General features: G+C 45.3%; 1 protein-coding gene across 1 annotated transcript in view; it reads left to right on the plus strand.

The window, feature by feature from the left end:
• Nucleotides 1-26,957, plus strand: part of LOC144178823 (protein disulfide-isomerase A5) — a 33,902-nt gene extending 6,945 nt beyond the window's left edge. Inside the window, exons 4-22 of the mRNA XM_077706951.1 lie at nt 145-210; nt 971-1,016; nt 1,402-1,494; nt 1,604-1,664; nt 2,204-2,271; nt 4,421-4,512; nt 4,623-4,691; nt 8,336-8,472; nt 10,243-10,310; nt 10,407-10,501; nt 11,967-12,032; nt 12,575-12,714; nt 15,840-15,910; nt 16,735-16,863; nt 17,210-17,432; nt 18,534-18,601; nt 20,456-20,550; nt 21,498-21,643; nt 22,616-26,957. Of these exons, the coding sequence (XP_077563077.1) occupies nt 145-210; nt 971-1,016; nt 1,402-1,494; nt 1,604-1,664; nt 2,204-2,271; nt 4,421-4,512; nt 4,623-4,691; nt 8,336-8,472; nt 10,243-10,310; nt 10,407-10,501; nt 11,967-12,032; nt 12,575-12,714; nt 15,840-15,910; nt 16,735-16,863; nt 17,210-17,432; nt 18,534-18,601; nt 20,456-20,550; nt 21,498-21,603 (1,693 nt within the window). The 3' untranslated portion in view covers nt 21,604-21,643; nt 22,616-26,957. The remainder of the gene's footprint in view (nt 1-144; nt 211-970; nt 1,017-1,401; nt 1,495-1,603; nt 1,665-2,203; nt 2,272-4,420; nt 4,513-4,622; nt 4,692-8,335; nt 8,473-10,242; nt 10,311-10,406; nt 10,502-11,966; nt 12,033-12,574; nt 12,715-15,839; nt 15,911-16,734; nt 16,864-17,209; nt 17,433-18,533; nt 18,602-20,455; nt 20,551-21,497; nt 21,644-22,615) is intronic.
• Nucleotides 26,958-27,732: the final 775 nt, after the last annotated feature.

The following is a 27,732-nucleotide window of genomic DNA, read 5'->3' on the forward strand; positions in this document are numbered from 1 at the left end:
GGTTCTTAAGAGAGAGTTCTAAAAAGAGTCAAGGAGGGTCCCCCCTTGTGTTTCTGAACCGGGCCCTCGGCACTGTTAATACTGTGTGGTTTGTACTGCGAGGTAATTTGCGGGTTTGCTGACTGCTTACACTTTGTTTTGCAGGGAGGGAAAGAAGCTGTGCAAGAAGCTCAAGGTCGCTCCAGAACCTGCACTGTTAAAACACTACAAGTGAGTTGGTTGCACTACGGACGTTTTTTTTTTTTTTTTTTTTTGTGTGTGGCCATCATTGTGGTTTCGGTTTTGTGTGGCCATCATTGTGGTTTCGGTTTTGTTGCTGCTCTTGTGGTCTTTCTTTTTTGTGTGAAAATTAAACTTGCACTTTTTTTTTTTTTTATCAGTGCGGAATTTCTCTCATGTTATCATAACTGATTGTTTAAGTGCTGCCAGGGCTATATTTCTGTAAAATGTGCAAGTGCTGAGCTGTCTGCCAGAGTATGGCGAGTTTTGATACCATCCACAAAGAAATCTATATAGGAGTGGCACAGTAGTACCCCGATTTACGGCTAATTTTTTTCAGTGTTAGTGAATCGTGCAAATTATTGTTACGACATCACAAGGTGAAGTGCAAGAAAGTAGCTTGTAGGTCACAACCCTTTCCTTTTTCCCTTATTAATATTTAGCTTATTTGATTGAAGCTTGCGTTGAAGTTGGAATGAGTGTTACTTTACAGGAGGCAGTATTTCCTATGGTGCCAAGTTTTATGCTGCCTTCATGTTTGCTTTAAAAGTTAGCTTTCTTGGCATTGCCATAACAGGATGTTTCTTTCCTATTTGATCACTTTCCTGGTGCTGCTTTAGGCTTCTCTTAAAGCAAGAAATCTACATTTTGTCGTATCTGGCAACCATTATTCCTGCCAGTTAACGTCACCTTGGCACTGCTTATGTGGCTTTGACTGCTAATGTACATTGCCTTCATGTGCTTCTTCCAGAGATGGCGAATTTCACAAGGACTATGACAGAAAGCTGACGGTTGCGGTAAGGAAGTTTGTCTGTTATGTCTATAATCTGGGCCTTTTATAACAGTGATGTTTAAAGACCGCCAAACGCTTTTTTTTAACAGTGTTTGGAGAAGTGGGGGCGAAGATGGTTAATTGCTAGCTATTTATGCTCGCAGAGCAAAAATGATGCTTCACAAACTGTAGGGGTTGGTAAGAAAACACTCACAGTTTTGGTTTCTTTTGTGTGTTTGTGCATGTGCGTGCACCAGTGCTTGTTTGTCTGTGTGTGCATGTTCACGCTTTCTTTTCTTTATTCTTGACATAATTGAACTGCACCCTAATACAGTAGTATGTGCACAATATTACTGTTACACTGATATCAGGGTGGCTTGAAGGTCAATGCTGCTCCATCCTTGTTGCAGTCCATGACCAACTTCCTAAAGGACCCAACAGGGGACATCCCCTGGGAAGAGGAAGAAGACAGCGTAGATGTCACACATATTGCCACGATCGAGGTAATTTCGCTTAGAGACGTGCAACATTCTTAAGTGCAAAAAGGAAAGGGGAGGGGTGTAAAACCTGGTGAATTTTGTATTCACCCGGTTTGGGATTTTGGTTTTGCAGGAACTGAAGAAGCTGTTCCTGAGGGAGACCTCTCCTGTCCTGATCATGTTCTATGCTCCTTGTATGTGCTACGTTTCCTTTGTTATCTTTATAACCAGCCCATTACGTAGTATGCTTCTTCTTAGGGCACTTTTGCCAACATTATGCATCGCTAGTACCAATAGCTTCTCACATTGACAGTTCGTATCCTTGTGGCACTGTAGGTAGGGATGTACAGCAAACTATTCGTTTGATATGTGCACAGCAAAGCATGGACGACCCACGGCCATAATCACTGATTCCATCAAGACGGCCATCCTATATACGTACCTTATCTATATATGCTTGTCCAGAATAAACCCCTTGGTTCATTATTTTTGTCGAACGGCCGCTGGATATACCTATTTATCATGCACCCCCGATAAGGGCTTTCGAGGTAATAATAAGTACATAAACATAGCACGTCTGAAAAAGAGTGGGCTCAGCCTTTGAGCTGTGGCACTTCCTTTCCGCTACTTGTGTTTAGGGTTATGCTAGTGTTTAGGGTTATGCTAGTTTAGGGTTATGCTAGTGGTTAGGGTGTGTGTCAAGCTATGTACCTCATTTCCCTCTCCTCATCAGGGTGCTCGTTCTGCAAGCGTCTAAAACCAGACTATGCCGCGGCTGCCACTGAGCTCAAGGGACATTCGGTGAGTTGCCCGTTAAGCCTGTCCATTTTTTACTGAGCCATCGCAGCTCGAAATGGCCACTGGGGTGCACCTTCACACATGCTTCGGGAAAACAAAAGTCTTGGAAAAGAACAGCGTTACATGTTTATGTAAGAGGCAGTTGGGTCATGCTGATTTTACTGGGTTTTTGGTGTGCTAGTGCACACCCTTCACTGGGCAAGCTCAGTAGAATTCAAATTCACGGTGTGGAATAGCTGAAGGCTAGCTAGTTTTGAGGGGCACAAAGGCAGTCATCAATATAAATGCTCCGGTGAAAAGTAGGTCGTCCTGTAATACTCAGATGCAATGCTCCGTGGTGTTTTTCCACAGCTAAACAGCATCTAGTCCCTAAGAACAGCACGTAGTGCCTGGACTGATGCTCCCAACTGATACGCGTGTCTTTCTAGCTTGATATGCAGCTGTCTAAAGAGAAAAGTTGTGCCCTTCTGTTATGATTTGGCCTAGAAACTGTGCAGAAGCGGTGGCTTCTTTTTTATCGTTCGACTACCATTACATTTCAGATCAATGTCGATCTTAGTTCAGGTTTTTACACTAGTGGGCAGTTTCATTGCAGATGTTGGGATCAATAACATTCCTGTATTCTATTTTTAGATATCATTTTTATAAAGGATTAAGTTGGTTTGGCAATTTTATGGTTTTATTTTTATTTATTGATTTATTTACTTGCTGATTTTCTTATTTTTTATTTTTTATGAAGTGCAAAGAACATAAGTGCCAGGTGACTCAAGCTTTGCTTTACTAGCAAATTGAAGAAAGTACATTTTGTAACAAAAAGATGTGAAAAGTACCTTGAGTTTTAATTATGCTCTTTTAGACCTTCTGGGCTTCTTAAGAATGGCAATTGAGGTGAGATTGTGGGATGTTTGCTTGGAAAAGGGCTGTATAATAATTGCACAAGATGTGCTTGAAATGTTACCTTACTTGGTTTTAAATATTGAACAAAAGAACATCCTTATGCGTTAAAGACCTAATTGTTATAAAGTGAAGAAATCTTACCACCTAATTTTACCACATATCCACCTATTTTTGTCTTTGTGCTTTTTTTGTGCTAGTAAAGCACTCGTTAATTCAAACATAGCACACAGCCTAATGGAATAATTGTTATGTTCGCTTTTGTATACAATGCCATACTCCTTCCTCCCTGAACTGAGATTTAATTAGGCTCCAACCAATACAATGCAAAAAGGCAAAAAACCCGACGTTTCGAAGCCGGCTTGGCTTCTTCTTCAGGGGTGACAGTGGCCACGCTGCAGCTCCATCTTATAGTCTCGAAAGGGAAACGAACTGGAGGAAGCGGCTTTTCCTCAAATCATGGCATATTCAACGCACACCTGGGAAAGTTAATCGCTCGCTTGGCACTCTCCCCTCGGTGTACACACACGGATTACGTGCCGCAGCGAGGGGCTTTGTGCGAGGCCAGCAAATGTGAGACTATAAGATGGAGCTGCAGCGTGGCCACTGTCACCCCTGAAGAAGAAGCCGAGCCGGCTTCGAAACGTCGGGTTTTTTGCCTTTTTGCATTGTATTGGTTGGAGCCTAATTAATTAAATCTCAGTTCAGTAACTTCCCAACCAGACAGAAGTCTGTCGAAATGTTCCCTTTCAAGTCCTTCCTCCCTGTGCACTCTAAGTTATTACTGGGGCAAAATTTAGAATGTTCATAACCTGAGGTGTGCATTAAAGAACTCCACAGGATCCATGTTGAACTTGAGTCCCTCATTATGGCGTTCTTTGTAGCCAAGGTGCAGCTCATGTCTCATGTCCAAACATAGAATTTTTAAAATCAGGCATTGCTTGGCTGACCCTCTGTTACTGTACAGTAGGTGTCATCAGAGTATGCCTTCTACACTGCTTTGTACACTTCCCTCCAGAGTGTTCGTGCTTGGGGATTTTACGGGGGGGAAATTCACGGCAGGATCACCAGGGATAAGAAATGTATGTATTCCTATTAGTTTGTTAAAAATCTGATAAATGAAAGGGAAACTATTTTTCTCCAAATTGTTTACAGTGCTGCTTACAGTGATGCACAGAAAAAGCATTGATTTTTACTGAGCACTGCCCCCGCTCCCTCCACCTCCTTTCCCTCCTTTTTAAAAACTCCTGTGCCGTAGGTCCTGGCTGCAATGGATCTTAACAGGCCTGAAAATTCTGCCCTCCGTCGACACTACAACATCACTGGTTTTCCAACGCTGCTGTATTTTGAGTGAGTGCATACATTCACCCTTGCAATCGTACTTCTCGTCCCTAAGTTCTTTCTATTTCGTACGTTGGCTCCTCCTCTGTGGCTGATTTCCTTCCCTTGTCTATTACCAGACGTGGAAGCCTGAAGCATCGCTATGAAGGGGAAAACAACAAGGACGCCATCGTGAAGTTTATGAAAAAGTGAGTACGGTGCAGTATGACAACAGAGGGAGTGGGCTCGCTGTTGTGCCATTTACTCATTGTGTTGAACCGAAAAAAATACCGGTTCGGTTACTGTTCAGGTTTGGGTAAAATAATTTCGTTCTGGTTCAGTTCTGGTTCCATTAAATTACACACCGACCGGTTTGTGAACCGGTTTGCAAGCCTGAACCGGTTTGTAAACCGGTTCAGAAAGAATAATTGTAACGAAGTGCGAAAAAAACTTAGCTTTGTAGTTCAAAGGGACCGTGACCAAAAAATACAAGTTTGGTTCATACGAAAGATAGCTTTGTCCTAATAGCAGTGATGTCTTTGAACAACTGGGCTAGATGATCAGGAAAATAAACAAAGTTGTGGCCGTTCACCCAGCACTTTCTTGCCCAGTACTTACGACGTCACAGGGACATATTTATGCGATTGGCAGCCGCTGTCTGAAGCTACTGTTATAAATCAAGTTTGTGAGATTGTGGCGCCCCCAGTCCTGTTTTACCGTAACTCTTCATTGCTAGCATGAAGTTAACGCATTAATAATAAATCTGTTTTCCCACATTATGTCACTGCTGACGTTGGGACAGACTTGAAGGTTTTTCAATAATTGTTGTCTTTTTTAGTAAAACGGTTGGAATAACAGATAGCAAGTTTTACCAATAGGTATTTCTTTCGAAAATAAAGTCATGGTTTATTTTGCTTTCATGGTTGCTTTGACGTCCTATGCAGAGCTCAAATGTTGTTGCCGCAGGGAAATAGCGCCGACCACGAACTTATGCAACTTCAGCAGGGAGCTCCCTTTCACGCCCAGCCGAAAGGTCTTCCACCTGCATATTTATAGCACTAACAATCTAGAGGGACAAAGTTCTGACAGTTGTCTACTAACGCGTAAACATTCTTTTCAGCCGCTCTCTTTTGTAATGAGCCTTAATAGAGTCGGCTTTATCTCTATACAGAAGTGAATTGGTGGGAAGAAATTTTGCCGAGAGCGGTTTTATACTACGCTAAGTGGTTTTATACCACACTATGAACACACCATGTATCCCTCTGCATCCCCAGGGATTAGTAAATGCAACAAGTAGGCACTTTTGGGGTGTGGGTCGTTGTTACGCAATGCAGCAATCTGGTGGCCTGCCTGTTCCTGCACATATTTCATTTTGTTACACAGGCTTTTTAAAAGTCAACCGGGCAATGGGTGACCGCTCCCGCAGATCGGTCAGGGAACGCATGAAAACGTCCTGTGAGACAGTTATGCACTACCGCTTAGAGAGACATAAATATCCTCCATCTGATAAATCCCCCAACAATATTCGACAAGCCACCTGGATGCAGCTCCAGTCTACTACAATCTGTACCCCTGGCAAATTATCATTGATCTATCCGGGATCAACCAACCCTGGTTAGAATGTTACTGACCCGGAAATGTAAAGCCGAAAGAGCAGGCTTAGCTCTTATATTGTATGGCTGCCTCGAGGACACCCCTCCTAGCAGTGGGCAATTACCCAATTTAGAGCAGTGGAAGTGCGCCATGCTTGGCCCGGACCCGTTGATGCAGGTTCGGGCCGTGATGTTGCTGGGAGGCATGGTCTTGTCGTCACCCCCTGTGACCAATAACCCACCATCCCTCGCCCCCTTTGTGACGAAATTTAGGTTTATTCATTCACCCATTAAACACAGGACACCGTTGCCCTGCCAATAAGTTAAAAAACAGCAACAAAGTATAACGGGTTAAAAAATTGAATTTTAAAATTTTCTTTTGGTTCTATGTATAAAATAAAATATGCAAGGTAATTATCAAAAATCTATTCTTTCGTCATTTTAACCTTCATTTTGCATTGATGTAAAATGCTTGTAAGTCGCAGCGAGACCTGTGCCTGAGAGCGCAAAGCGTATGTTTCATATCGCCTGACCGCAGCCAAGAATGTGATATTTCATCTGCGGGCGACCAGCAGCAACATACAATTCCAATATCGGTGCGAATTTCTTTTCTCGAGTTGCGACAACAGTTAGGGAGGGCGTCGGTAGTGTAATGATTGATCTAAGGGTTATGGTCTGTGGACGATCACGAACCTGCTGGTACGTAAAGAAGAAAACTCCCCGAATGATACTGACCGTGCTGTATCAACAACGGATGGCTGAACCATTTCGTCATGAACCGGTAACCATTATATATTTTTTCAGTTCAGTTATGGTTCGGGTTCAGCGTGCTAAAAAAAATAACGGTTCGGGTTTGGGTTCAGTTCCAGCAAAAATATTGGTTCGGTTCCAGTTTTTCGGTTTGGTTCGGTTCCGGTTCGACACCGTGCATTTACTGTATATTTTTCTAGATATGAAGACTTAAGGAGAAAAAAAGTATGGGCACTGCTCAGTGACATTGGAATCCACAGTTTTTGCATCATGTGATGTATTTTCATGCAGTGCCTTTTAAGTTGTGGGTAATGTGCACATGTGCAAAGTTCTGTGCCTCGAAATGGAGCTAGCCTTTGTCCAGAGTGCAATGCAGTACCTGAGACGTAATATGTACAATGGCACCGCCTTCAATTGTTCGCTTTGCCTGAGTAGAGAGGCAGTGTTCCGTTGCGTATGGATGGGTTGTGCCATGCAGTGCATATTGTCAGCGGATCGGTGACCCGGGTCAGGTCTGCGGTGGCACACCATTTCCTACAAAAAATGAATTTGAGGTACCTGTTGTGAATGAACGAAATGAGTTCTGTCAGAAAGGCTGCAATGCAAAAATCTTCTCTGCTAAGTTCCAACTGTTAAAAAAACTGGTGAAAAATTCTTTAATGTGTAAGCAACACACGTCAACGTACACGGAGACTCAAAAAATAAGACCAGACACAAGCACTGACTGCAACTGTAACTGGCCATGCTTAGTTTAAATACATTTGGCATCTTGGCAACAAGGAAAGGAAATGATGTCACACAAAGAGAGCACAAAGTTACCCCACATTCCATGCGAGGGCATCCGCCTTTGTGAGATATTCCACTTTGTTTGGCAATAAGAGAACAGAAGTTGTGAAAAGGCATACTTGAGCCATCCGGGCTGAGGGAGCACCATTTTAATGGTTGCCAAAGCTGTCACGAGTCGTTGTCTTTTTATTGCAAGGAATGCAAAATTAACTTTCTCAAGAATCATTGTGTCAGCAGGCGGTGCATGTGTTCTTTTATCGCCGAAAAAACGAAACTAGAACATCTCACAAGGGCAGGCACCTTTGCTCAAAACTGAAAGGTTGTCTTTTTTATGTGTGATGTCATTTCGTTTCTTCTGTTTGCTGGGGCACCATATTACACACGAGGAAGCAATAAAAACTATTAAATTGCAGTCGCTGCTATGTCCTGTCCTTTTTTCTTTTTCTTTGAGTCGCCGGTTTATGCCCATCTGCATTTTTTAATGATATGCTTTGCCAACTCGCGCAAAAGCAAGTTTTACCACATCTTCAGAAATGCAGACCACACTTGTGTACGGGGCTTCCTATTTTTGTGTGTGTGACATTAGACTGCACAAAAGTTATGGCAAAAGAACACAGTTGGGTTAATGCAGCATCTAGAACAGCACTTGCCTGCACACGGGCTCATGCTTTAGAAGCATCTCTCTAGATACGCAGTGTTGTTTTGCACGGTTTTGTATTGTGCAGCCCTCAGCAGCAGCCCAAGGCGCCGAAAGAGCAGCCCTGGTCAGAGGAGCCAAGTGACGTCGTCCACCTGACGAAAGAAACATTTGAGGCCACGCTGCAGAAGAATCCTTCCGTTCTCGTCATGTTTTACGCCCCATGTGAGTGGGTCTGCTGCTCCTTGCTTTGTCACGCAGTTGCAAAATAACTTTACGAGCTCTCTTTACCCAAGGCAAGTTCAATGCCACATGTCCCGTTGCATTGTGTTGGTCTAATCATTTTAAGTGCAGAGCACTTTAGGGGCTCTCCTTGTCGTCATAGCTCGCTCACTGGACCCAAGTAGAGCCACACAGTATTTCGTCATAGTGGCTGTCGTCACAGCGTAACCAAGAGGGTTCAAAAGCCAAGTGGTTTATATAGTCATAAGCGTTCGAAACTCGTGGACCGCTGGCGCTTGTCATACATCTTCCCGTGTTTAGCGTAAAGAAAAGTGCTGGTACATTTGAGGCAAAAGATGCATGATTAACCAGCAGCGCCCACGTTCATTTAGTTAGGAACGCTCGTTGGGTTGGTTTTTACGATAATAAGCGAAAAATTTTGTTTGGCTTTGTGACCAAAATTTGAAGGTTCTTTGTTGCCACCTCATTTCTGGCCAGCTGAGCGCATCTGTGCATACAAAGTGAATATGGACAGTCAAACCTTGTTCAGTCTACTTGTGCCGGCACTCTTTTTTAAAAAGGCTTTGGTGTAACTAATGTGCAGGTTGGTAGTTTTTTACTAGGGCTAGCGCCGCTTCATCTTCTGGCCCATGGTTTGGCCAACAGGAGATCATGCCTAATGTTTCAGAGCTACAACTTACTTATCTAAGCATGGTGGTAAAGTTCACATTTGAGAACTAGCATTTAAGAAATTTTGACAATCCGGCAAAGGAGCCGCAGGACACTGAAAGAAAGTTGCAACGCATCAGATAGGATGGGAAGAGAAGCTGACAAACACTTGAGCTTAGTACCGAACCGATCATTTCATGTGATTTGGGTGCCAGCTTTATATACAGGCAGGTCGAACCGAATATTGCAAGAAGGAAGAAAAAAGGTAGAGGAGGAGGAAAACTGCAAAAACTCATTTTCAAAAGCGCAATGTCCCAAAAGGTTATGTACCAGTCAGCTCAAGTTCCAACTCTTCTAAAGCGGCAGGAAGCAACAATTTGTATGTGTTTCCCTTTCTCTCTCTATCTCTTTTTTTTGTGTGTGTGTGTGTGTGTGGGCACAGCACTTTGGCGGCCGCGACAGCGTCGTAACTGAGCAAGCGAAGACAGAAAGAAAATGGTGAAGAAAAGCGTGGCAAAGGTGCGGGGAGGAGGGCGTTTTGCTCAGCCCATACGAGACTCTCGTCAGCGGCGACACGTCGCGAATGTGTGAGGGGGAGGCAGTGAGACATTGCTTGGCTCATCCGAACCACGTGACATGTGCGCGAGATGTTCAAACATGATTTACAACAACATGCGCGGCTGCAGCGACGCGCTGCGAGCTAACAGCAGATTAGCACGCGCTGCCGTGTGCTCGCTGATCACACGATCAATTTTTGAGATGCAGCAGCTAAGCGCCGTGACCGAGAAGACTGCAGTTCGCGATGCACACAGATTTCGCGTATGAGGGCATAGCAATCATCAACCATTTTCTTTCTATTTTACTGCACATTATGTTAATAGCATAAAACTGAGCAAGATTAATAGGGGAAGCACTGTCAGGGAGTGAAATCTTTTGTGCCTCAATTTCACAATTGGTGGCTTTTCTCTGATGGCAGTGCTGGCCTTGTTGCTTCAGTCCTTAGGTGTTAGCGTGCCCATTAGCTGTAGCAGGGAGCATGTACTCACTAATTGGCAACGTTTGCTCGTGATTGAGGATGTTTATTCTCTCTCTCTCTCTCTCCAGGGTGTGGCCACTGCAAGAAGATGAAGCCTGAATACGTGTCCGCTGCTGCCACCCTGAAGAGCGAAGGGGTGAGTACCACCATTGCTGTGCCACCTGTGGCCACCTTTGATCCCTGCACAGGCACGCATTGGGTGCACTCACACAGTGGTGTCTCTCTTTCTCAGGTGGCTGGTGTCTTGGCTGCCGTTGATGCCACCAAAGAGAGGTCGCTCGGCTCAAGGTTCAATGTGAGCGGCTACCCAAGCGTCAAGTACTTCGAGTGAGAGGCCCTGCATACTTGTCGCTTGCTGTCGTGAAAGGAGTGTTTTGAAAGAAGAGGTGGAGAAGCAGATAAAAATGCCCTCGATTTCTCGTTTTTATGTTCAGCACATGCTCCAGATTCTATTGGGCTTGGGCAGTGAGATGGTGCTGTAGAAAGAAAGAGAAGAGTAGGTTAAGGGGAAGCTCAATTTCTGGCCTCTGTCTCAATCGCTTGATAATTAGCGTGATTTATCACGGAAACAGTGAGTCTCGATGAGCATTAATAAGTTAGTGTTTTGGTGGGTAATGGTATGTGCACTTAGCGCTCACTTATTGGAGGGCGCGTTGGGCATGTCCGAAGTGTTGTCTCCTGCCTTATACATAATCCTAGGGGGGGGGGGAAATTTAACTGGATGTACCATACTCGCGTAATGAACCCACTCACGTGATGAACCCCCTCTCCCTGCCTCCAGCACCTCCCCCCCACACAAACACTTTTCTTGTTGAGGATTTACTCGTTGCCTTGCATAAAATCTACAGCGCGAATAGAAAAGATACGATTCAATATGTTTTTATCTTTGCATGGTTGCTGGTGCCGTCGACGATCGCAGTAACTTGATATCACGCCACGGTACCCTCAGAAACGCTAGAAACGCATTCTGGCAAAAAACCGGGCCATCTCCACTAACGTGAAACGTGGGGAGGGCCGAAGCATGCAGTGTAAAGTGTGTAATGCGGTTTCGATGCTGAGCACTCAGCGTTTTAGGCCTTGGCACCTTGGCATTTTTGCCCACGGAGATGAAACAGTTGGGGGGTATAGGTATACAGCTTCGCTGTAAAAGTCTCGTGTCTTTAAAGCACAAAGCGTTCTAGCATAAGGTGTTGGAAAACGAGTGCCCCAGTGTGTTCTTTTAGAACGCGTTACGTTCTAGTGCGAGTAGTTCGAAAACGAGTGTCCCGGCATTTTAGTGCCGTGACTACGAGACGACTACAATGACAGGAGACGCCGACAGCCCAAGCCCTTTAGGGGCTTTGCCCCTAAAAGAGAAATTTGGTTAATTACCTATGTGTTTTTACTGGACAGGTAAAGTTTTGACAGCGCTTCTCTTAACATCTTTGTTGTATGAAATTTCAACTTTTAAAAATCTGTTGCAACTTCTTCCTGCATAATGAGCCTTCCCCCCATATTCACGCCGGATTTTGTGAAGGAAAAATGTGGGTTCATTACACGAGTAAATGCGATGTGTGCGTGTCTATCTGTGCTGTTTTGAGCTTAGATCAGCCAACATCAGACATTCTGTTGAACGTTTACCTTTGTTTAAGGTTGTCATCACTCTCGACCTTCAATTCCATTTTGAGTATGAATTTGCTGTTTACTCCCTGCTACTAGTCACCGTCACTTTGTATTGCCCTGTCCTCTTTCTATATATTTTTCGCAATCTTACAAGCTTAAGAATTGCTTATTGATGTCTGTGTGGTTTCAGAAACGGGGAGTTCGCCTACGATGTCAACCTAAGAATGGCCTCGAAGATTGTGGAGTTCATGAAGGAGTGAGTGCTGGTTACACATAAACATTCATGCACGCACGGTAGAGTTTTTGAGGTGCAGAATTCGGGAACTTAAACCGGCCATATGTTCAGCATGTGCAAACAGCCTGCGTTTAAGGAATGAGCAATGTCGGATAGCTTTATTGTATTATTAAACTTCGCTGGAATTATTTAATACCAACAACTGTAGCAGTGCAGAGGACCTCTACATCTTGGTAGATAGATAATAGGGCTCCTTTGACACTGGCTACGCATTCAAAACATTCCATTTTATCAAACAAACCAGCAGATAATTGAAGTTTTGACAAATGATGCCGTTGGTGTTATCTTTATTTATTTATTCCTTGTAAACTAAGTTAAAGCCCCTGCAGTTTTTTTCTGTCTCACATAAATGAGCCAAATTGCAGCTTAAATGAAAATGCAGGTATGTCTTGTTTTGGTGTGAACAGTGTTGTGTTAGTGGTTGTCCCCTTTGACTCAGAAAAAAGGGAGCGTCTGCTTACTTTTGAGCTCACCGTGCCGGCCACTGCTCCTGACCGTTGCAGCCCCAAGGAGCCTCCGCCACCCCCGCCCCCGGAGCAGCCCTGGAGTCAGGTGCCCAGCGAGGTGGTCCACCTCGACGAGGAGACCTTCAAGCCCTTCCTCAAGCGCAAGAAGCACGCCCTGGTCATGTTCTACGCACCCTGTGAGTAGCCACACTCTTGAGTTTTACACCACCATAGAGAAGCCACCCAGTGGGTTGGCTGGCTTCACTTATTCCCTTCTTTTTCTTTTACTCCGGATGTATTGGAGCGCCATCTTTTTATGTCATTGTGACATTATGCCAGAGCATGAAATAGCGAGTAGGGCATCAGTAGCAGCAGTACAGGATGGAGATGAGAAGTGTTAGGAACTCGCATCACGCATTCGCTTTTCCTGCTGCTGTTGCTGCAATCCAGTCCACAGTATGGGCTGCTAAAGGGGCCATGAAGGCAAAATGCAAGTGTTGTTCATTAGAAAGACTGCTTTGTCCTGATATCAATGATGCAAATTTTATCGCAACGTTTGAAAAAATGATGGCGACATTAAAGAAAACATGTGAAGCAGTGCCGACTCTCTAGCCACTTTCCAGCAACTTTTCTGTGACGACACTGACTCTTGTTTGTGCGATTGGCAGTCACCAACCTAAGCCACTGCCCAAGAACATGACTCTGTGATTGTAGGGGGGGGCCTCTAGATCCAGTAGATTGCATAAATTCAATGCTAAGATGCAGTCACTCATGCCATGACTCGTCAGTGTAATGCGAAATGTGCTTTTTAATACTTCTTTTTTTTTTTTTCGGTTAAAAATGGCTTTTGTGGCTAAAATGAAGCTGGGTGAGGTACTGAAGCCTAGGTCTTTCAAATTAAACAAAGTTGTATTTTTGCAACTTTAAACAAACGAATCTAATAATGCGATTAGGAGGCACGTGAGCCTGCCTCTCTAGGCCTGCAATTAGTGACTTGCTTCAAACTTGGAGTGCTGCAGCATTCATGCTGACAACACCGCAAAAGAAGACGAAGACCAAGGAAAGAGGAAACGCTGCGTTGAAACACAAACAGCGCCGTTTTGGTGTTTTCTCTTTTCTTAGTCTTCGTCTTCTTTCATGCTGTTGTCAGCGTTCCAAGTTTGCCACACTCATTAATAACACTGCTGCATGTTTCTTCTCTAGAAGTGGGGCAGCTGCAGAGCAGCAACAATGTGGCTAGATACGGTGGCTGTGCTTGTAATTATTACGTAATGAGTGGACAACTACTTTGAAAGATTTCCAGGAGTGAAAATAGCGATGCTTTGGAGGAACATGCCGCATGAGAAACCATGGAGCCAACTCATTTGCCAAGGATATTGGTAGTTTGTTCCCCTTTGTTTCATTTCCACTGTAGTTATTTCTAGGGGTGTGCGAATATCAATTTTTTAATTTCGAAGCGAATTCGAATAATAAAAATAAAGCTCGAATCGAATCGAATATTTTTCGAATACGAATACTTATTGTTTTTTTGTAAAATTAAAGTTTTCACCATCTAGAGACACAAAAACTGCAACTTTATTGCACAACAAATCATACAAAGTAAAATTAGAAATTACACAATACCATTGCACTCAACAGGTTAAGGTCTGCACTCACTTAAATGTCAACATGGAGAAAGGTTAACTGCTCGACATGTTTGGGGAGCAGTGACAACCTCCTGCTCGTCACGACTCCACCAGATACCGAAAGCAGCCGCTCACTTGACACACTAGTGGCTGGCATGCCCGAGCCCGTGCACATTGCCGTGCGCTGATACAGTAAAATCTCGATGATACTAATCTCGCGGGACCGCGAAAAATATTCGTATCATCCGAAATTCGTATGAACCAACACAGACCAAAAAATTGAGCGCTGAAAAAAGTTTTCGTTTATTTCTTCTCTTACTTTCGCGTGAAGAAATTCGTGATTTTTTCTGCTTTTTTTAACCCCCATGTCGCAAAGCATTCCTTTCTGGAGCATGTAAAGCTTCGCGCTCGTCTCCTCACTCGCTGTGCCCAAGCTCACGCTCGCCGCAACAGTCAAGCGTGAACCGCATGGTGTGTTTTTGCACGCGATTCGCTCGCCTCGGCTCAGCGAGCACTGTATTTTCACGCCCGCATCGATGATTTCGCGCCCGCAGTAGCGCCTACCTCGGTCAGAAAATGACGCACGATGCGCGCGGCAGAATGGAGGAGCCTGACTACTTGCGATGAGATCGAGACAGCCGGCTTGGCTCCGCCGGAGATGGTTAGGCTTAGCACCCCGGCAAATATTTTACGCCCGCTTTCTAGCGGCGCGGATGATGTTTTATAGTACCGTTTTCGCATGCATTATCAGCTCCTTTACCTCACAAGCAACTTCGTGTCTCCCTTGAGCCGCATTTTAAAGAGCGGTTAGAAACGGTCGCTCGAGCGCCCGCGCCACTTCACGGCTGGAGCCGACGCCATGTTGACGCCGCCGACCGTGCCGCACGCAGCGTGGGGGTGGCTTCCCGGCGGTGTCAACGCGCGTTGGGCGTGCGCAAAGCGTTTTCGCGAGCAGAAAACAACAGCCCAGCCGTTTCTGGAGAAAAAGTGACAAACAGGGGAGCGAGAGCCGTCACTTGCTCGTTCGGCAGTCGGGTGCCTTGCCGGCTCATTCGTATCTTCCGCCGGGCCGCCCAGGTCCGTTCGTAACAGCCGAAATTTTCCCCATTGCAAACAATGCGATTTCGCCGGGACTTTTCGGAAATTCGTATGATCCCGAAATTCGCACCCCCAGAATCCTATCATCGAGGGTCCACTGTAACTACGAATAAACACCGATACAGTCTGCGAAAGCATGTACCGTTCGCCGTGTATATGCTTCGCGACTTTGCTGCTGAGACACGCTCTGAATTTATTTTTTATTTTAGTTTTGGGTGGTTCGAATATTTCGAACCATAAAAGTGTTGTTCGAATCGAATCGAATACCAAAAAATTCGAATCAAATATTCGAAGTTTCGAATATTCGCACACCCCTAGTTATTTCCCCTCTGTTTGCACTTGATAAAGTTCTGAGCAGGATGTGCAACGTTCCCTCGACTGCAGGCACTCCGCAGTTCTAAGCACTGTGCAGCCACGCACGTGAACATGTGGCCGTTAAGGCCATGCTCACGTTTACAAGTGTATGTAAGACCACATACACAAGGTTGGTTTACATAGCTCACCTTGAAAAATCAGTTGTTGCCAACTTGCCTCAGGGAAACCTTCCCTTTGCTGCCCTTTCCAACTTGTGTGGCAATCCTCACTTTTTATCACTGCAGGGTGTGTACACTGCAAGAGAGCCAAGCCTGAATACCAGGCTGCAGCTGATGCTTTGAAAGATGACCCCAAGGTGAGCCTGTCGTGGCATTGGCCAGACCGTTTCCAATCCTTCTCTCTTCCCTCACCTCCTCTACACATGCAGGCCCACATGTAAAACCCGATTTTACCTCATTCTTAGCTTTTGAAAACATCCGCCATTACTGGGGCTGGTCACGAATTAACCTCGTGAATTTTTGGTAAACGTAACACGTTTCAAATGTTCAGCCCCTGTGATGGTGCATATTTTATAAGTGGGTGAGCATGTGAGGTGGCCATTGCATTTTTAAGCATGGAAATTGGGACTTCCCTGCCATTGTGCCATTCGTGCCGCTTATGTAGGCACAGGTTATGAGCCAGCGTGAACATTTTGGGGGGCTAGCGACCTGCATTGCCACTTTTAAACGTGAGCGAAAGTGGTAATAATGAGTAACGCACTTTCTAGGCACCTCCAGGGTACACAGTCACCCTACATTACTGTCGCTCTTTTACTGCCAAGGCAAGCAGCTACTGCGTGTGACCCTGGAGCCTAACTTGCAAAAAAAGAAAGGCAGAAAATTTAGGGTACATTTGTTGCTTAAAGTGTGTTTACAGCTAACATTAAGAAAAATTAAGTCTGAAAAAGCTCTACCATCTTACATGATAGTTACCCAAAAGAAATGTCCTAAGCATGGTCTCTCAAAAAAATTTTAGCATAGATTACGCTTGCAACTAATGAAAGACTGCAAAAAAAAAACAAAAACAAAGAGAACACGCTCTACTTCATACATAGCCGTGTACAGCTATGTATGAGCAGCTGTTAACTATTTGCAGTGCGAGTCTATTGCATGCGGCTTGAAATTGCCGTGTCGCCTTCAGGTGGCGCTTGCAGCAGTGGACTGCACCGAGCACAGCGGAGTTTGCGGCGCATACGACGTGGCTGGCTACCCAACCTTCAAGTACTTCAGCTACCTCAAGACGGTGTCAGAATACAACAGGGGGAAAACGGTACGTGGGTCAACTTGTGTTCCATTCTCGCTGCTTGAAGAATATGCTTACGATCTCTCAACTGCGTGCCTCAACTGCTTTCACAAGCCAGCATGTTAATCCGGGCAAACTTTTATCATGGAAATTTCGAATCCTGCTAACAATTCGTGCTCAAGAATTGTCCAAAAATTAGTTGTGAAAGCATGTCTTCTATTGCAAAAAAAGAAAAAGAAAAGAGAAAAAAACGTTTTTTTTTTTTTCTGCACGATCCTTTTTTTTTTTTTTTTTTGTAATTAGCTTACAACGTGCCTTGCTGTGTGGTGTTGTGACCAACTGCATTTTTGGGGGTGGGGGCACGCCTGTGCAGTCTGCAGACTTTGTTGGCTTCATCCGAGAACAAAGTGGCTCGAGTAGCTCGGCAACAACTCCAACCCCGCCATCACCGTCGCCCACACCAAAGCCGAAGTCAAAGCCAAAGTCGTGGTGGGAGGACACACCAGGAGGAAGCCATGTCCACTCACTGAAGTCCAGCGATTTCCAGACTTTCCTGGATGGCGAAGAGTCAGCGTTGGTCATGTTTTATGCACCATGTGAGCTGATAATCCGTGTTTACGTGCACTAATGATGACATTTACAAATGTGCCACTACAAACATATTAATACAGAGTTCTTTGTGCGACCTGGCTAGACTTCTAACCAAAATAAGCGAACGAAAATGTTTTTATGGCGGCTGCCTCACATATTACAGATAATAACATAAAAAGTGAAGGCAGTGTTTCAAAATAGATGCCGTTGCAGTAAGTTCTAATACACTGTAAATACTGCTGCAGCTGTGAACATATTTTTTTATGGTATTCGAGCCTATTTCCATGGGGCAAAGATTGTAGGCATTGTTTGAAGCAACCTCTTAAAGGTGCGCATCACTTTTCTCATATCTCTGGGGCTGGGACATAAGGAAAAAAGGAAAGGCAACCTTGATTACACGCTTTACCACCATCGCATGAGAGCAGCTCTGTGTGTGGTCACTGTTGACGTGGCCAAGTTGGCCAGAAGGGTGGGGCTACAAAAATGGCATTGTGGATTTTTTTTTTTTTTTTTCTTGAAAGATGTGTGTAAATCAAGTTAACAAACCCAACACATAAATTACATAAATTACACAGACTGAACTCTTGTCAGTCTGCTTTTAACCCTTTAACTGCCACTACCGAGATAACTCGTGAAACCACCCACACGCACCTGCTGCTACTCCCGAGATACTCGCGTTGCTTTTTAAACTCACTCCCTGCCACTCCCGAGACAACTCGTGCGAAAAAAACATTGCGTTCATGTCCCGCCATCTATGGAGAGATCACCTGAACACACAGAACTTGTAAATAAATTTTAGACAACAGATGGAGCTCACGCTTTTACACCCGCAAAACAACTTCCACTGAACCAACATTGAAAACATACCCGGCAGGGGGTGAGGAGCAGTCAGAAAAAAACCCGGCAGTGAAAGGGTTAAGGAGCATCTTGGTGTTTTATACTAGTTACACGTAGCAATATCATTCGACGGTGAACGTTGAAGCAATGTAGCAGAATCTGGCAGCTTGTTGTGAAAGTGTAAATTACTTTGTTGGCTGGCTGCAATGCCATTCTCATCAGTAGTACACCAGAAAAGCCTGACACGTTTTGTTTCTCTCCTATTATAGGGTGCAAGTTCAGCCAGGAACTGAGGCCAGCCTTTGCCGAAGCTGCTTTGCAACTGCACAGTCAGAAGGTAAGTATAGTAACTACCAGGTGTGGCCTTTTCTCCTTTTTTGTAGACAAGGGATCCGATTTTGGCAATGGACTTGTTTACTGGAGCTAGGCATTTCAAACAGCGCGTGTTTATCACCAATGTTTCAACAGAGGCTGGTTGGTGTTCCAGCTGAGCTACAGTTTTCACACACAGGCAGGACATACTCACACACAACACCATCTGAACAGACTGCCAGCTAATTGTTGGTGCTCCAAAAAGCCTACAAGATGCCCGAGGTCGTATACACCACTACCTCCTGCTCCTGCTTTCTCCTCTTGAGCTAGAGTCCCCCTGTCAGAATACAAGCTCTCTCTCTCTCTCTCTCTCTCTCTCTCTCTCTCTCTCTCTCTCTCTCTCTCTCTCTCTCTCTCTCTCTCTCTCTCTCTCTCTCTCTCTCTCTCTCTCTCTCTCTCTCTCTCTCTCTCTCTCTCTCTCTCTCTCTCTCTTTCTCTCCCTCCCTCCCTATTTACTTTTATTCTTGTTGCTTGCCTGTTGACCATTGCAGAAAAGGCAGAGTACGAGAGCTGGGTGTAAAGGCAAAGGAAATAAAAAAGCATCAATGTAATTAAGGGTCCCTTAAATTAAAAATTGCACGGTAAAACACTAAACCTTAAAACACCTCGTGATAGGGGATAACAGGCTAGGGCCTGGTGAACTGCAAAATAGTGTGGGAAGTGGACACTGTAGCTGCATTCATTGCACGCAAGATTACAGTTGCTCTCCCTTTTTTTTTTTTTTTTAATGCGCATTTCTTAGTCGGGGGTTGTCGTGCGTTGGCCGGCGTGCGCCTAGCAACAGCTGTGGTGCGCCTAGCAACCGGAGCACGTGGTAGCTCGGGCGGGAGTAGCGGAGGGCAAGGGGAGAGGAGGAGCGCGCTCGGCGTGTGAGGGTGCTCGCATCGCGGAGCTCGGGCGGAGTAGCGGAGAGTGAGTGGAGAGGAGGAGCGCGCTCGGGCATGTGAGGGCACTCGCATCGCGGAGCTCGGCAGAGAGAGCTCGCGCGCGGGGCGGGCGTGTTGCGCGGGTCTCTCTCTCCTCTCCGCGTACCCTCTCTCCGCTCGCTGCGCTCGGAAAAATATATATAAATGCAGTGGAGCGCGCGCCTCTCTCCGTGACTGCTTGCCGCAGCGCACTCATCGGTGCACCCAATGCATTCGCATTTCCGCACGATCCCCTTCGGGGAGGTGGGGGGAGTTTTTTTTTTCTCCCCTTCTCCTCGAGGTGTGCAGTATGATCAATTAATACAGGTCTTGCTTTAGTTCGGATTCAGTTCCAGTTAACCCGTGAAGTGTGAGAACTCCAAGAGAACACTGTAACAAAACACAATGCAACATGTCGTTGTTAGTGCAGGGGTGAAGCAGTGAGAGTCTGATAATGAATTGAGTAGATATTCCGTGCAAGCACCGGTGTGTGCGTTTCTGTGTGCTCCTTCTCATCATAGCCAGTGTACATCTGTGAGCAGTTGGTTTCGGCACAGGCTGACAATCTGCAACACCCACTTTTAGTTCCACAAAATCTTGGAGGCCATTCACCAGTTGTGACAGCGTAGCAAAGACTTCAGTGTAACGAGTCATTCAAAAAGCTTTTTGGGGACTGTTGCTCACTTTATACCCACGAATTAAGGTGGAAATCTCGTTTTCGTACATGTATGCTTTGCAGGTAGAACTCCTTTGTAACTCTGCACCTGCCTTTGGGCATTCTGTTTTCTGTTTTACTTTGATATTTGTTCTGATGTCTTCCATATTGAGCATTCTGTGGTTGCTCCTTGTACACAGCTTTCTCGTGCTTTGCGTGAAGATTCACGCATGCTCCAACTTCTTTCTTGTCCTTGAAGGTTCCAGGAAAATTGGCAGCGGTTGATGCGGCCGAGGAGAAAGCCCTTGCTTCCAAGTGGAAAGTGAACAGTCTGCCCGCACTCAAGTACTTCAGGTGAGTTCCCACCCTTCCCTTAGAGTCGAAGCGAGGACTTGGTGGGAGGGTTGATGTGGGATATGGGGTTTCACCACACCCGCAAAATTACCCATCCAAAATTCCCCGGAGAGGTTCGCGGCATCCACGAGGGAGACGCCACGACGGGTTCAACTCACTGACAAAGGTGACGACAGGCTCCAAAGGGCCAGGACGAACCAGGAGATTTATTGGCCGAATGGTACACCGCATACTGAACGCCAAGACAGGGCTAAGAATTACACTGTACCGATGCACATCTCAAGATCCCACCTGAATGGGCAGCTATGGTTGAGGTTGCACGTGGGCCACTCGCAAGGTAGGAGTAGGCCTACCCAGTGCGTCCAATCAGGGTCAAAAGCAGGCCCTGACCAAACGGCACGGTGGAGAGGAGACGAGTTTGTGTTAGGACGAGCAGCGTTTTGGTTCTCCGGCTTCGATCTCCTCAAACCCCATCTCGCCTGTCCAAGAGGCCTGCAAAATGCGCACGCCACACTTGTAAGGTGCAGGGGTAAAGTAGGCAGGTTCCTGGGTGAGGAAGGGCGGCAGTAGCGGCGCGGCGGTTGGTGCCCGCCGGCGCAGCGGCCCATGAGATGACGTCACGTGCGCGGGAAAGCACAATTGTTGAAGGCCACGCTCGCGAGAAGAGGGATCCCAAAAATAATCATGTTTTTTTTTAGTATTCCTCGTGGAATAACCAACAAGGCTGTCTCGTTTCGATAGTGTAGAGTTAGAAAGTCTCTACACTCTACAAAGTCTCTACAAGTGTGTTTTACAAGCGAAAGTCTCTACAAAGTGTGTTGCTATGAGGTGGCGAAAAATTACTGGAAGGATTTGTGGGTCACTTTTTTCTGATTACGTTGTCACTTTTCAGTCTAATGGCATTTACATTTGCTCCATTTCTATTTTTTCGCATTCCACCCTGCAAGACGCGGGAAATTTGTGGCTGACTATGACAAGCAAAAGAAGACGGTTGAAGACCTTGTGGCACACATGAAGAGTGCCCCGTCGTCAGCCGAGAAAGTGGAGCTGTGAGACCGCATGTCATTGGGAAGAGTGTGCCTCCAGCCCTCAGGTATGCTCTCACGTGGTACACAGTAGGGAAGACAGGTCTCTCTGCTGGGCTTACCATCAAGCGTGTTTTTGGTGCAACTGTGTCGTGTGCATGTACAAGCAGGCTTTTGCCAGCTGGAACTATGCCTACATCATGTACGATTTAACGAAACATTATCCCTCCTTTTTGTCCTCAAATGACTCAGTAATTGCAGCTGCATTCTCGGGATTTGGAAGTAGCCTAGGGCTAGTGGGCAGTGGGTGAGCTATGTGCCAAAAGGCTCAGTCCAGCTGGAACCAGAACTGGGGCCATCATTCGGTAGCGCGCAGAGCCTGGGCAGTGGGAACCGACACCGCTACCACAAGTAGAAACACACGGTAGTTTGCAGTGCTGGCAAAATTTGCTAAATTTGGGGCATTTCTCCAACTGATTTTTTAGAAAAAGTTCAAAAAACAATGGATCAACCAGCGTAGAAAATTCGTTACATCAAGGTTAACCGTCGCAGCGCCTTTGTTACATAGAGGTCATAAAAACATGGGTTTCAATGGGCTGCTAATAGGGAATTGAAAAAGGGCGCTAAATCCAGGAATTTGCCGTGGTTGCTCAGCAACGAAGGCGTTGTGCTGCTGAGCCCAAGGAAATGGGTTCGATTCCCGGCCACGGTGGCCACTTTTCTGATGGAGGCAAAAAGCGAAAAACACCCGTGTGTTCAAGATTTTGGTGCACATTGAAGATCCCCAGGTGGTCAAAATTAATCCGGAGCCCTCCACCACGGTGCACCTTATCACCTATGTAGCATCAGCGCATTAAACCTCATAATCATAATCAATCAAAATGACTATATTGTTGGCGGGCCCCTTAGCTCCACTTTTTTTTATCTTAGCATTTTTCTTATTCTTGTCCGAGCGCTAGTGTTTTCATGAGGCAGTTTCATGCTTGCAATTTGAAAGGCACTTTGCGATGTACCGTCGCATCTCTCCCCACCTCTTGCAGGACCGTGGCAGAGCATCATCTCTTCTCTCTCATCTTCTTCCAAGATCCACAGCCAGCAGGTACCATCACTGCATCAGCAGTACCTGGCTGGTGCCATCCTACATTCTGTGCGTGTTGAAGCGGTGCATGCAAGTGGTGCAGGGGGCGGTTGCGATCTCAGCAGTGGAATAACCGGCTCCTTTCATGCAAGTGCAATACCGGGGAAGCTGCTGTGCAGAGTGCTGTTGGCCTATATGGTTTTAGGTGAATCTTTCCTATTCCCGTTCTCTGTCTGGAACCAAGCACACGTTGCATTGAAATGGGGGGTCTGCGGCCGTAATCGTATTCACGATGAACAGGAAGCTCAGCCAGTGGTACCACAACACGTGTTTATAATACACCCAAGTGTTTCATGCCAGCGCACGTTTAGCAGAAGGGAAGACTCGTAAAAGTAGCTCATCCACAGTACAGGCACAGGGAAGTGAGAATAGAAAGCTGGGCTGCACATGATGTTATAAAGGAGGTAAAGAAGTAAAGAATTGGGAATCGGGAAGGAATGTTAGAATCACAGTAGCCCACTCAGTGAATGGTGCTTGAGGCGCTAAGCTTTAGCTTTTACACAAAACCGCTGATGGTTGTCAGTGATTTGCTGGTAAGGCTCTGGATCAATGTTTTTAGTTGAGGAGCATATAACGCTGGTCATCTTTGTGGCTAGAGAAAAGTTGTTATGCAAAAAATTTTCTTTTAAATCCAAATTGTGGTGCTATCAGTTCTCTCCCAAGACAGTCTTGTGGTTGCTTTGTGTAGCACCAAAGCTCTTAAACTGCAGCATCTGCTATCTAGTGCAGAGTCTAAGTCTCATTCACTGGTTACAGACCATGGCTTTGAGGATGGTTGGGTGAAGGCAGCTGGCTAGGCACAGCACTGTCTTGCAGCCGCAGTGTTCTGTCTGCTTCCATCGTTGTAGCATTGTTCTTAGCTGTGCTATTTGTAAACTGAGGATTCTGAATTTCCCTTCTGCTACCTTTCATGCGAGCTGTGCCTCTGTGAGTTCTAAACAGGCCCGTTCTTGTTGCCGTGTGCCAAAAGCTGATCACGACGAAATTGAGGCTATATTCACTTTCCCCACTGAGTAACCTTATTCACTAGCACCAAATTTCATTGCTGTCGCCTGCCACAGCCACCTCTGCTTCCTCCTGTTCTTGGGTTTTGCATGTGCTGTCGATTACTTTTATTTTCTTTCACATGACACCAGTAAACATAACAGGGTCCCTTTTGCTTTTATACATGCATATATAAGTATAGCTGAAAGAACAGAGTGATTTGTCAACGTATGCAAATTTACACCTGGGAGGAGTGATGCACCCATATGCTGACAAAAATGAGGTTCAGCAAACAAAAACAGTCAGCGGGGGAGTTACCTCTGTGCCAATTAGCCTCATTCCGGCACACGTGCTTTCTAAATGTGGCTCTCTCAGAGTAATAATTTGGGCGCAACTTGGTGGCATCTCTTCATCAGACGGTGAGCTCTCACATGGAAATTCTCAACACTAAGTGTGCTGGTTAAAGGGACACTGAACTGAGTTAAGCTTCGTTTTTAATTGCGTTGCCAGCTTGAAGTCCAGGGTGTGTTGACTACGGTGGTTCAAATGAGCCATTCCCCTCATGCCATGCTGCTCAGCAATTTGGTGACGCCAAGTGGGACAACACGTTTACATGTGGGGAAAGTGCAACTAAGCGAATCGTGAGTGCGTTTAACCTATACAAATGGTTGCCAACAAAAGAGAGAGTGGGTCGAGTTATCCATGAAATACTAGGCGAGAATCGAAATATTGAAGGTTGGGTTAGTGTTGAACCACCTTGCACAGCATGATGTCATTGCGTTGGGTTGACTGCAATGAGCAGGCATGTGGCATTTTGTCTACTAAGTGAACAGCGCAATGCTACTACAAATGAAAGTGGTCATTTTGAATGGACCTCAGCGCACTGGTGTTAAAACTGAGCATTAATTGTAGTGATGAAGAATGCACTGTAGGGTGTGGCAGGTAGATTTGGTGGCTCGAGGTGGAAAGAGCACTCAATGTGCAGTTAAGAAGGTGCGGATGTATGGTGCCAATGGTACTCTTTACTAGGCAGTGTGCCAAAGAATGTTCCTAAGGAGATGTTTATGCGAGGTATCCCCACACTGCCAGGTGTTGCAAATCTACCACCACCTCCTCCCCCATTCTTTTTTATTCCTTCGTGACTTGTGTGAGCAAATGATGGGTTTTAGATAGCAATTTTTATGTTTCTATGTGAACCTGTTGCGTGCATGGCTGTGGGTCCTTTGCAAGAGATGCAGTGGTTCATCTCTCAAGCTCAACTCACAAATACTCTGGTGTGTTTGATTTTTCTCTCTCACACACATTCCTGTTTGCGCATTTGCAGTTTTTGTCACTGAAGCCTTTTTGGGGGCTTTCCCACTCGTACTTTTGCTCTTCATGTGTGTCTTGCAACCTTCGGATTTTCGGAGCTTTATGTAGCTGAACAATGCTTTTTGTTTTAGTGCACCTACGGAATGAAGATAATCAAAATACACTCTTTTTGCTCATCTTGCATCTTATTTTTTCTACTGTTGCTCAAAGTTTTCTCCCCTGCTTTACCCTCCCTTTCGTTTTCACAATTGTTTCGAGTGTTTGTACACTGTGTTTTTATTAAATGCAGCAGTTGTCAATACGGTGTGCAAATTTTAACATATGCGCAAAGCACACTCCTAAGCCCTGGTATGTTCCGGTATTTTTATGGGAAAGTGCTAGGGCAGTTTCAGTGTGTCTGCTTACTAAGGACTTAAATAGTCTGCAGGACTATCAGTGTATGATGTAACAAGCATTCCCAGCTCCTTAATTCGTCTTATGCTCCATCCAACTAACTAATACCGAGCCTCTTCACTTACAAAAATCCAACTGCAACTTTAGGTGTTTATTAGCCATGCAGTGCAGGATATCCAGTTCTTGTGTCATTATTAAAGCATTCTGTCATGTTGCGGGCCCTTGCTGGCACTTCATTCTGGCAAATGTTTCTAAGACAGCTGAACAAAACATGACACATCATTGCCACTTTTTACATCAGTAATATAAGCATAACCAGAAGAAAAAAAAAAGGCCTGAAAGACTATTAGTGTTACAACCGAACGTGACAAACCAGTTTTGCTTGTGTGAACTTTGTCACTTTGTTCCAAAATGGGAAAAAATTCTATTTTCCGGCCACTACCTGTATTCACTCAAGTTTGAAGCCACATATTTGCCCTTGTGTTTTATACTGTTAATCTCCTTAAGAATGGTACGAAGTCAGCATGCTTTTTCAATCTTGAGAACAGCCGGTGGCCACCTGCCTGCATTGCTATTTTCAGAGAGCAGTGTAGTGTCCTGTAGTGTGTAGAGCATCTGTAATGTGCGCCTGCAAGCATATGTTGTTGGAATGTTTTATGTGGGAACCTGCATTCCTAACATGGAAGCTGAGGTCTTAAGAAAACACTCACGGGCAACCTTTAAAAGCAAAAAAAGCAAATGCAACATCCAGTGCCTTTGCACATTCATGTGCACCAGTGAAGAGAAAGCGAGAGAAGAAATGTGCCAGAACGCCTTGTACGAGTTCTGTCTCGTAAGCTATGTGGCACTTTGTTGAGACACCACAACCTGAAGTCAAACCGTGGAAGATGCACTTGTTGAATTCAGCAATTTTGCATTCGCGCTCTTTATAACCTTTCGGTGTTTCAGCAGTTTGGCCTGACCTTTGCTTCTTTATTTTATTTTTGCTACTGTGTGAAACTGTGTTTCAATGTGCTTTTCTGTAGACGAGCCCCGCTAGTTTTGTGCTTGGATCTTGTTCATTGCTTTATTACATCCGTGCACAAATGCGGTTCGTGGCATGCTGCTGAAAATTGCGCCTTGGGAAAATGTGGCCTGGAGTTTGGTTATAGTTTTGAGGGTTCAAGCCAGATAAAAGCTTCGTGACACAAAACCTACCACATCTCTTGGCCATTGCACAACACTCTCACAGGCTTTGGAAGAGCGGCATTGGGGCATTTTGGGCAGCTTGTTTTAAGTGGCTGTCTGGGGTTGAATGGTTCCTACTCTGTACCTTTTCTTGCTGTTCTCCGTGCCAGCTACCTTTGCTTTTTAAGTTAGTGTACGGTGTTTTCATAGCATTCCTCTCGATTTTTGCGTCCACAACGAACAATCATTGCTTTGGAACAAGTCATTCTTTTCTTGCCTTTGAACAGCTTCACGTTGATGTTTTGCTTGTTTGACTGTTTTCTCGCTTTACATTGCTATTGCAAAGAGAATCGTACCAGTCCAATAAAGGTTGGAGGTTTTTTTGCCTATTCGAGGTCCTTTTGTACTTGCATGCAATGTCCTCAACTGCAGTCCGGACGTGGGAGTGTCAACATTCTTAATTTTTCACTGCTGAAAACCTAGGCACTGCTTTGGTATGGGAGTGTCAACATTCTTAATTTTTCACTGCTGAAAACCTAGGCACTGCTTTGGTATGGGAGTGTGTGGGGCTTCACACTGCTTAATCTGCAACCTCTGCCTCTCTTCTTTTTTGTTATCTGTGCCACCACTAATGTGAAAGCAGGCACCTCTATTAGCAGAGTTAAGAATATGTCCCCACTGTGAGCCTCTAGCCAAGCTTTCTTGATGGGTACAGCAGGATTTCGCGGTAAGTGATAAGTTGTGACTAAGCATTGGGTTTGCTATAGCCAAAGGGTGCCGCTTAACACTCGTAGAGTTAGGAAAGGGCAGCAAAGATGACGTGTTTATCAGGAAGAGAACAAAGATGCTTGTTATAATCGTACCATTTACGATACATTAAAGAGTAGCTAGAATTTGTGGAAGATAGAATGACAAAAGTTACCAATGGGCAAACACTGAAGGCAAACAGTGCAAAGGCAGCACTGTTCACATACGTTGCTGTACATTCAGCGGTTTGGAAAGCTTGGACGACAACCAAAGAATCCGTCATGAGAAAAATGGCGTTGTTCTGAGGGCCTGTAAGGATGTTAGCCAGAAGACGTTAGGCCTTGTCACCATTTCCTTAATTGGGTGCGCTGTTAGAAGATATAGGGAGTCGACTCAAGCGAGCAAACAACCCCACCA

The sequence above is a fragment of the Haemaphysalis longicornis genome, unplaced genomic scaffold (genome assembly GCF_048455015.1).
Source record: "Haemaphysalis longicornis isolate Haplotype H1 unplaced genomic scaffold, Haemaphysalis longicornis Haplotype H1 scaffold_4, whole genome shotgun sequence".
NCBI lineage: Eukaryota > Metazoa > Arthropoda > Arachnida > Ixodida > Ixodidae > Haemaphysalis > Haemaphysalis longicornis.